The 8,401-nt window shown below is 33.9% G+C and overlaps 1 protein-coding gene across 1 annotated transcript; it reads left to right on the top strand.

Annotated features, from left to right (window-relative positions):
- Positions 1-3,280: 3,280 nt before the first annotated feature.
- Positions 3,281-4,731, top strand: LOC143609466 (uncharacterized). The gene is made up of 4 exons (XM_077084217.1): positions 3,281-3,450; positions 3,496-3,576; positions 3,661-4,210; positions 4,456-4,731. The coding sequence occupies exons 1-4, from the start codon at positions 3,281-3,283 to the stop codon at positions 4,729-4,731; spliced, it is 1,077 nt and encodes a 358-aa protein (XP_076940332.1).
- Positions 4,732-8,401: the final 3,670 nt, after the last annotated feature.

Here is an 8,401-nt window from a genome sequence, read left to right as displayed (position 1 = left end):
AAAGATCACAAAAATCTCAGTTTTTTTTCATTGAGCCACTCATATCCCTTCAAAGTGTTTCAAGACTATGAGATAGAATAGTCTATTTATGCTTTATTATTATTATTATTATTATTATTATATCTTTACCATAATTAAGATAGATGATATAATTTTCTTTTCTTTGTAATGATCTTTTAAGGTATTTATATATAGGGTAATGTTAAAATAAAACGATTTTACATATTTCTCATATTAAACCCATTAATTTACATATTTTTCCAAACCTAAAAATCAATTAAATATTTCTATTTTTTATATTAAATTACTAATTTACCCTTTTACTCTTGTTCAAATTACAATACTTAAAAAGACACTTTCTTCTTCTTCTTCTTCGGAGTGATTCACGCAGGGCCGCCTATTTCCTTATGCCAGTGAAGCGATTGGGCCTCCCAATTTTTAGGGCTCGCATTTTCAATGCGATGCTTCTTAGGGTTGGCGGTAGGAAATAGTGAAGATATAGGGAGGTGCAATTGAGATGGTGAAGATTAAGATTAATAGATGGGGAATTGGATTCTACGTTTTAGGCAACAAGCCAGCCTTTATATGATTCTTTGAAGATTAATCTAATTCCATAGTTTTTGAATTATGTATTTAAATTCGTTTTGCTTTTTAGATTTTGTAGAGTAATTCATCTTCTATTGATTCTTGGCATCTTGAGCCTTGACTGTATTAGTCATCATCATTGTTTTTTTAATTATTATCCGCTTCCTTGTGATTTGAAACAAGATGTGGCTTTAATCTTGAATCGTAGAATTTCTAATTTTCATAATTTATCACTTTTTTAATGGTCACATTGAATGAACAATGATCTGCAAATTTTAGTGTGGTTTTGTGTTGGAAAGTTATATTTATTTGGGCTTTATAGCATCAGTATGTGATCTTGATGTCCCTGCAAACATCATTCAGTTCATTTCGGTTCGAACGCCGGTTTTCAGTTCCTTTTCGTTGGTTTTAGTTCGGTTTCGTTGTTGGTTAACAGTTAGGTTATTGCTCACCCCATATGTTTTAAGAATGTGAATATGTAACTAATTTTATTTTGTTAGGGAAATATGTAATTAATCTTTTAGTAAAATTAAGGGTAAAATAGTCCTTTAATAAGTAAATTTAAATGAAATGGATAAATATGTAATATATATGCTTTAAAAGGGAGAAATATGTAATTGATGTTTTGGCTTTGGAGAAATATGTAATTAACAATCTTAAGTAGGGAAAATATGTAAATGTCTTTAAAATAAAAACCCACTTGAGTTGTGAAAACTCTAGAAACCCATTCTCAACCACATATTTTTAATTAAAGTTTGAAACATGTGGTCTACAATTAAAGTTATAAAAAATATAAAAATAAATATAACTTTCTCTCTCTCAAACATATATAAAAATTAGTAAAAAAATGTTAAAAAAATAGCAAAACAATTTTTTTTTTTGATTTTTTGATATTTTGTATTAAATGTAATAAGATATATTGCATGTGTAAAAACAAAAACAAAAAAATACAAGAAAAAACGATGTTACATAGGGTTTTCATAACTCAAATAGGTTTTCATTTTATTATGTATTATTCTTCAACTATATATATATATAGTTGAAGAATAATACATACTAACTTACTTTACCTAATGTTCATCGCCAGGGGCGAAGGTTAGAAGGGTCCGGGGGTGCCCTGGTCACTGCCGTTTTCTTCGTTAATAGGTAAATTTCGCGATTTTTCCCGAAAATTTTTATAGGTATTAAGCGCGGTCGCTACCAATTTACTTTTCCAAAAAGCTACCTTTCACCACCATTTTTTTTTAAATACAATACCCTATCATTTGAATTTTTTTTTATAAAACCTCACGGTTTTTATAAACAAAAGTTATAAAATTGTAAAAAACTTAGTTTTTAGTAACACTCAAATTTGGAGGGGCTTGTTGTAAATTTTTACATAACATAATTAAAAAATAACAAACAAGAATTCTTTCAAAACAATCGTCCTACCTGCTGCTTCCCTTCTACCCTGCCTTCTGTCTTTTGAGTTCTGAGTTCGCCACCGCCCACCGCCCCACCGCTGTCCGCCGGTCATCCACCGCCGCCGCTCATCCCCGCTCATCACCACCGCAAGGTAATAGTCTATTTCCTCTACCTTTGTGTTGCTAAATCAAGGATTATAAAATTAGGGTTTGTAATTGTGACTTAGGGATTTGGGGAAATTAGTCAATTAAGCTTTAATTGGTATTATATTGTGAAATTTTACTCCAACTTACCCTATTGATTCTTCTTAATTAGGTAAATCATGAAATAGTAAGATATAATTTTTTCTTTAAAAAAAAGGATGATGAACAAACGAGTAAACGTCACAGAGCTTCAACTAATGAGCCAGTTAATTTTGAAGCTCCACAACAACCACAATCAAATACTAATGAAGTGAATCTTAACCAAGTAAACCAACAATAAAATCATGGTGATTCGGACACTCCATAACCAAAGTCAAATGCTAAAGAAGTGGATCCTAACCAATTAGAAAGAGACCCGGCTAAACGAAAACCAATGTGGGAGCATCCGGTAAATTTAAGGGAACAAGTAAGACGGGCTTATTTTTCTCTATGACCTTATCAAATACAACTTACAGAGTACAAAAATAATGGTCCAAAAGGACATACTCGTTGGTTCCAATATGATTGGTTCAAAATGTTCCCAAATTGGCTAGAGTATTCTCCAACAACACACCGTGCTTATTGTTTTTTTGTGTTATCTATTTAATGATAAACCAAGTGTGAGGCATGGTTACGATTCATTTACTGTTAAAGGATTTGACACATGGAATAAAGTTAATGGGAAAAAATGTGCATTCTTTAGCCACCTTAAAACTTCACAACATAGAAATTGTTTGGTATTCGTTGAAAACTTGTTGAATCAAGAAGCCCACATTGACACCCAGATTTTGAAGCATACTCAAGAGGAAATAGTGAAGAACCGTTTACGATTAACAGCTACTTTTGATGTAGTTCGTTGGTTGACATTTCAAGCTTGTGCTTTAAGAGGACATGATGAATCTTCTACATCTAAAAATCGAGGAAACTTGATTGAATTGCTAAAACTTCTAGCTTCTTATAATGATGAAGTTGCAAAGGTTATATTAGAGAATGCTGCTTATCATGCAAAGTATACTTCGAGTGATATTCAAAAAGAAATTCTTAGCATTATTGCAAATAAAGTTCGAAGGCTTATTTGAAGTGAAGTGAGGGATTCATTCTTTTGTGTAATGGTTGATGAGTCACGAGATGAGTCGAAAAAGGAGCAAATGGCTATAGTTTTGAGATTTGTTGATGCAAAAGGGATGATACAAGAAAGGTTCTTGGATTTGGTTCATGTTACGGATACTTTATCAGCAACATTGAAAACAAGTTTGTGGAAACAACTTTCGCATTATCAGTTAGATGTTTAAAAAATCCGTGGTCAATGTTATGATGGTGCTAGAAATATGAGAGGTGAACGGAATAGATTACCGACACTTGTTCGTTGTCCTTACGCGTATTACGTTCACTGCTTTGCTCACAGGTTAATTTCTTGTTTATTTCTTTTTCTTCTTTGGTTTGACTAGAATACTCTTATACTTATTATGTTTTTGTGTTTTGATCATAGGTTACAACTTGCCTTGGTTTGTGCATCAAGGAAAGTTATTCCAATACACAAGTTCTTTAATAAACTAGTCTTCACAATTAATGTGGTTTGTGCTTCAAGTAAGCGTCATGATGAGTTACAAAAGGCAAAGGCAGAAGAGATTAAAACGTTATTGGAAATGGGTGAAATCAAATCGGGATCAGGATTGAATCAAGTTGGGACATTAAGAAGAGCCGGTGATACACATTGGGGTTCTCATTTTAACTCCATTTGTAGTTTGATTGACATGTTTGGTGCCACTCAAGCTGTTCTCCAAGGAACAGTTGAAAACTTATCTCATACTACTTTTTCTCATCGTAGAAATGCTGATAAAGCGTGCGATCACTTGGAATCATTTAAGTTTGTGTTTATTCTTTACTTGATGAAAAAAATATTGGGAAAAACTGAAACACTTTCTCAAGCATTACAAAAGAAATCCCAAGATATTCTTAATGCCATGGAATTAGTTTCTTCAACAAAGGCTAATCTGAATGAATTTAGAAACAATGGATGTGAGTCTTTTCTTTCAAAAGTTACTTTTTTTGTGTCAAGTATGTCATACAAATGCCGGATATGAAAGGTCTGTATACTTCTACTCGATATCGGCCTCGTAAAACAGATCTTCATGTTACATTTGAATATTATTACCGAGTAGATCTCTTTACATCCACATTGGACAAACAACTAGAAGAGTTGAATAGTAGATTCGATGAGAACACGATGGAGTTGTTAACTCTTAGTTCTATTTTAGTTTCAAAAGAGATTGATGTTGATTAGATTTGTCTTCTTGTTAAGAAGTATTATCCTGAAGATTTCACGGAGCAGGAAATTACTCTTTTACAATTTAAATTGCAGAATTTTAATTTTGAAATGCCAACGAATAACAATCTAAGTGGTGTTTCAAGTATTGCTGATTTATGCAAGAGTCTTGTGGAAACTCAGAAACGTGAGACGTACTATTTGGTTGATAGAGTGGTTCGGCTTATCTTGACACTTCGAGTTTCTAAGGGGGTTTTCAGCAATGAAAATATTCAAGAATCGCCTTCGCAATAAGATGTCAGACGAGTATCTCACGAATAGCTTGGTGGTTTACATAAAAAAAGAAATTGCTGAAACATTTGATTCGGAATCCATAATTGAAGAATTCAAAAATCTTAAAGGTCGTCGAGCTGCTTTGTAATTCTTCTTCTAAGGTACTCACCCTCCTCTCGGCTCTCGTATTATTATCATATTATGGATATTTTAGGTATTGTTTTTTTTAATTGTAAGAACAATCGTTTTGAATGAATGAAAAAAAAAATAGATATATAGATGTCATATTGTTTGATCCGACACAACCCAAACTATCGACACGAACCGAACCACCGACACGGTCTGAACCACCGACACGAACCGAATTGCTGACCCGAAAATTTTTGAGTCCGTAACTTCGGTCACCACCATGACGAAACCCAAGCTTCGCCACTGTTCATCACTCTATACCCAATTTTACAAAACTTAAAAAGGTACATAGTTTCTTACAAATATAATTGAAGAATAATACATTATTAACTAACCTTACCAAATGTTCATCACTCTATGCACAATTTTATAAAACTTAAAAAGGTTTAAGAGTTTATAAAAGGTGTGTAGTTTCTTACAAATTGATTTAAAATGACCATTTTTTTTTTCTTTTCAGCATACTTGAGTTACCATATATGTTAATCAAACTTGATAGCATATGCATGTTGACTTCAATAAATGAAATGCATATTCGAAAATTTGTCTATACCTTTTTTGTCAATCACCATTCAAGTTTACGCTCTCGGGTCTTCTAGGTTTGTTTGGCTACAAGCGTGGTCGATACATCATATATAGTCAGAATATGCACCCAAATATGTACTTCGTGTTTCATTCTTGAATCTTCTTGCTGATTGGATAGCATATCATGTTTGAATTGATGAAACTTCTCAAGACCAATCCAGAATCCAAATGTGCACCTTTTACGCATAACATTTATTTTCCCTTTAGGTTATGGTTTTTTGCTATTTCAATATGTTTTATGGTTATGACATTAACATAAGTGAGGGTAAATTGAAGCATATAATCGTTTGTCATTAACATCTTTGCGGTATGTTCTTATTTTTATCACGATAGATGCGTCCCTTTAGATATGGTACTACATGTTTTAGTGATATCGAAATATACTTTTGCAGAAAGAAAAACAGTTATTTGTAAAGATCAGTACGCAAAAACGATCACCAGATTCATACTTCAATAACTCAAGAATAATGAGATCAGGATCCAAGTTGTTTTCAAGCTTAGATGACGAAGATCCAAACATATAAAGCTTTAAAGCTTTATATATGTTCGACCAAAACCAAAATATATATGAGCTTTAAAGATAAAGAAAAAACACTAGCGATGACCCTCCCATTAAGTGGGAGTGTGTGGTTTCCTTCATCCTAAGGTGGTTTTCAGTTTTGCCCATGTGAAGAAATCTGTTCGGTTCCATACTTTCATTTCACATGCGGGTGTTTTCCCATTGAAGGGTGAGTAGCTAACTCTAGTGAAGAACACAACTCATGGTTCAATTCTGAGGAATGGATTAGCCTGCAAACAATTTTTTTATAAAATCTACAGCTGAATCATGAAGTTTCATCATATTTAGGTGCTAAGTGCTAACAATAAATGATTCAGTTTTCTAAGTTAAAACTTTTTAAATGTTCTTTATTTATTTTTATTTTTTGGGTGGTATTTGTTGTTTAGATGACGGCATTATCATCCAAATATTAATTTATTAAAAAGATTTTATTTTCTCAAAAATCAAACTTGTTTGTACCAAACTACTTACCAATACCACAACCAAGAATAGCACGTGTTCAAAACTAAGAGAACACAAATACAAAGGGACAAAATAGAAGAATGGGAATCTTATTATAACGGTTTCTATTGTGTGTTTGTCCCAATTTGATATTATCAAAATACCAAAATAGACAAAGAAAAGTCTGCTTGGTCTTAAACTGCGAGCGGAAAGAATCTTGATCCGTTAAATATTTAACTTTTTAACTAACACATATATTTAGATACATGTTACTAAGAACATTTGATGATGCAATCTTCCTTCTATCTAAAAGATAATTAAGAAGGTTTAAATTCTAGATTAATCATTACGAGTCGCTAAAAAAGTATACTTAGGGTGTGTTTGGTTGAAAGTAATGAAATGAGGGAGGGGGGGGGGGATAAAATAGGAGAATGAATGAAATGAATTATTACCATTCCTTTATCTTGTTTAGTTAACCTAAATGATACTTTTGTTGTTTGGTATTCAAAAAAATTATAGGAATGAAATATGAATAATAAAAACACTGCTATCTCAAAATACTTTTTAACCAAAAATACACAAAAAAAAGAACCTGCAATTGCGACGGTGGTAGCTCCGACGATGAAAAATGGTGGTGGTGACGTGGGTGGTGGTGTCGGTCAGGTGGCAGGGTTGGCAGTGGTGGTGTTGGCAGTGATGGCGATGGTAGGGGTGGCGGCGGTCTGGTAGCTACAGTGGTGGTGGCGGTGACGGTCAAGCGGCGGCGGTGACAAGGGTTGCGGTGGTTACGGCGACGTTTGTGGCAGCGGCGGTGGCGGTGGTAGCATTGGTGGTGACGATGGCGGTTAGGTGATGGTGGTGGCGATGGTAGTGGTGGTGCATAAAATGGGAGAATGAATGAAATGAATTATTATCATTCCTTTATCTTGTTTAGTTAACCTAAATGATACTTTTGTTGTTTGGTATTCAAAAAAATTATAAGAATGAAATATGAATAATAAAAGCACTGCTATCTCAAATTACTTTTTAACCAAAAATACACAAAAAAAGGAACCTGCAATTGCGACGGTGGTAGCTCCGACGATGAAAAATGGTGGTGGTGACGTGGGTGGTGGTGTCGGTCAGGTGGCAGGGTTGGCAGTGGTGGTATTGGTAGTGATGGCGATGGTAGGGGTGGCAACAATGGTGGCGGCGGTCTGGTAGCTACAGTGGTGGTGGCGGTGACGGTCAAGCGGCGGCGGTGACAAGGGTTGCGGTGGTTACGACGACGTTTGTGGCAGCGGCGGTGGCGGTGGTTGCGTTGGTGGTGACGATGGCGGTCAGGTGATGGTGGTGGCATGGTTGTTGTTAGGTGGTGGTGGTGGTGAGAAAGTAGGGTGAATGAGGAATGAAATGATAAAAGAGAAAGGGGGGGGGGTGTGAAGGAATGATTTTGATGAAACATGATTCTATGTGTAATGGATGATTCCATTCTATTGAGCAACCAAACATCACTTTTTTATATACAATGAATCATTCCATTTCCCCCGTCATTATTCCTACGTTAAAAAAAAAACTACTTTAATACTTAGAAGATATTGTAATAATGAGGAAACTTAAAGATAACCACTTTTTAAAATTCTTGTTTCATTTATGTTTTCCATTTTTTTGTGTGTATGCGTGTGTGGTGTTTATGTTGTGTACTACTTTGTTCCTAACAATATCAATATTCAAATTTCCCTTCATTTTGTTTTAATAGAAATCACAATATTATATATCTAGGGTGATGTTGTACTGAAAATACTATTATGTCTAAAAATAATAGGACAGAAAGTTAACCCCGATCTAGATTTTATTAGTTTTAAGATTGAAAATTATAAAAACAAAAAAACATTGTGTGTTTTATTCTTAATCTAGGTTTTTATCCATTCAGGGGCATAG

The sequence above is a fragment of the Bidens hawaiensis genome, unplaced genomic scaffold, assembly GCF_021521415.1.
Source record: "Bidens hawaiensis isolate Kalapana, Puna unplaced genomic scaffold, B.hawaiensis_p1.1 tig00002181_1, whole genome shotgun sequence".
Taxonomy (NCBI): domain Eukaryota; kingdom Viridiplantae; phylum Streptophyta; class Magnoliopsida; order Asterales; family Asteraceae; genus Bidens; species Bidens hawaiensis.
Note: the sequence above shows the minus strand (reverse complement) of the source record. Positions and strands in the feature narration are given on the sequence as shown.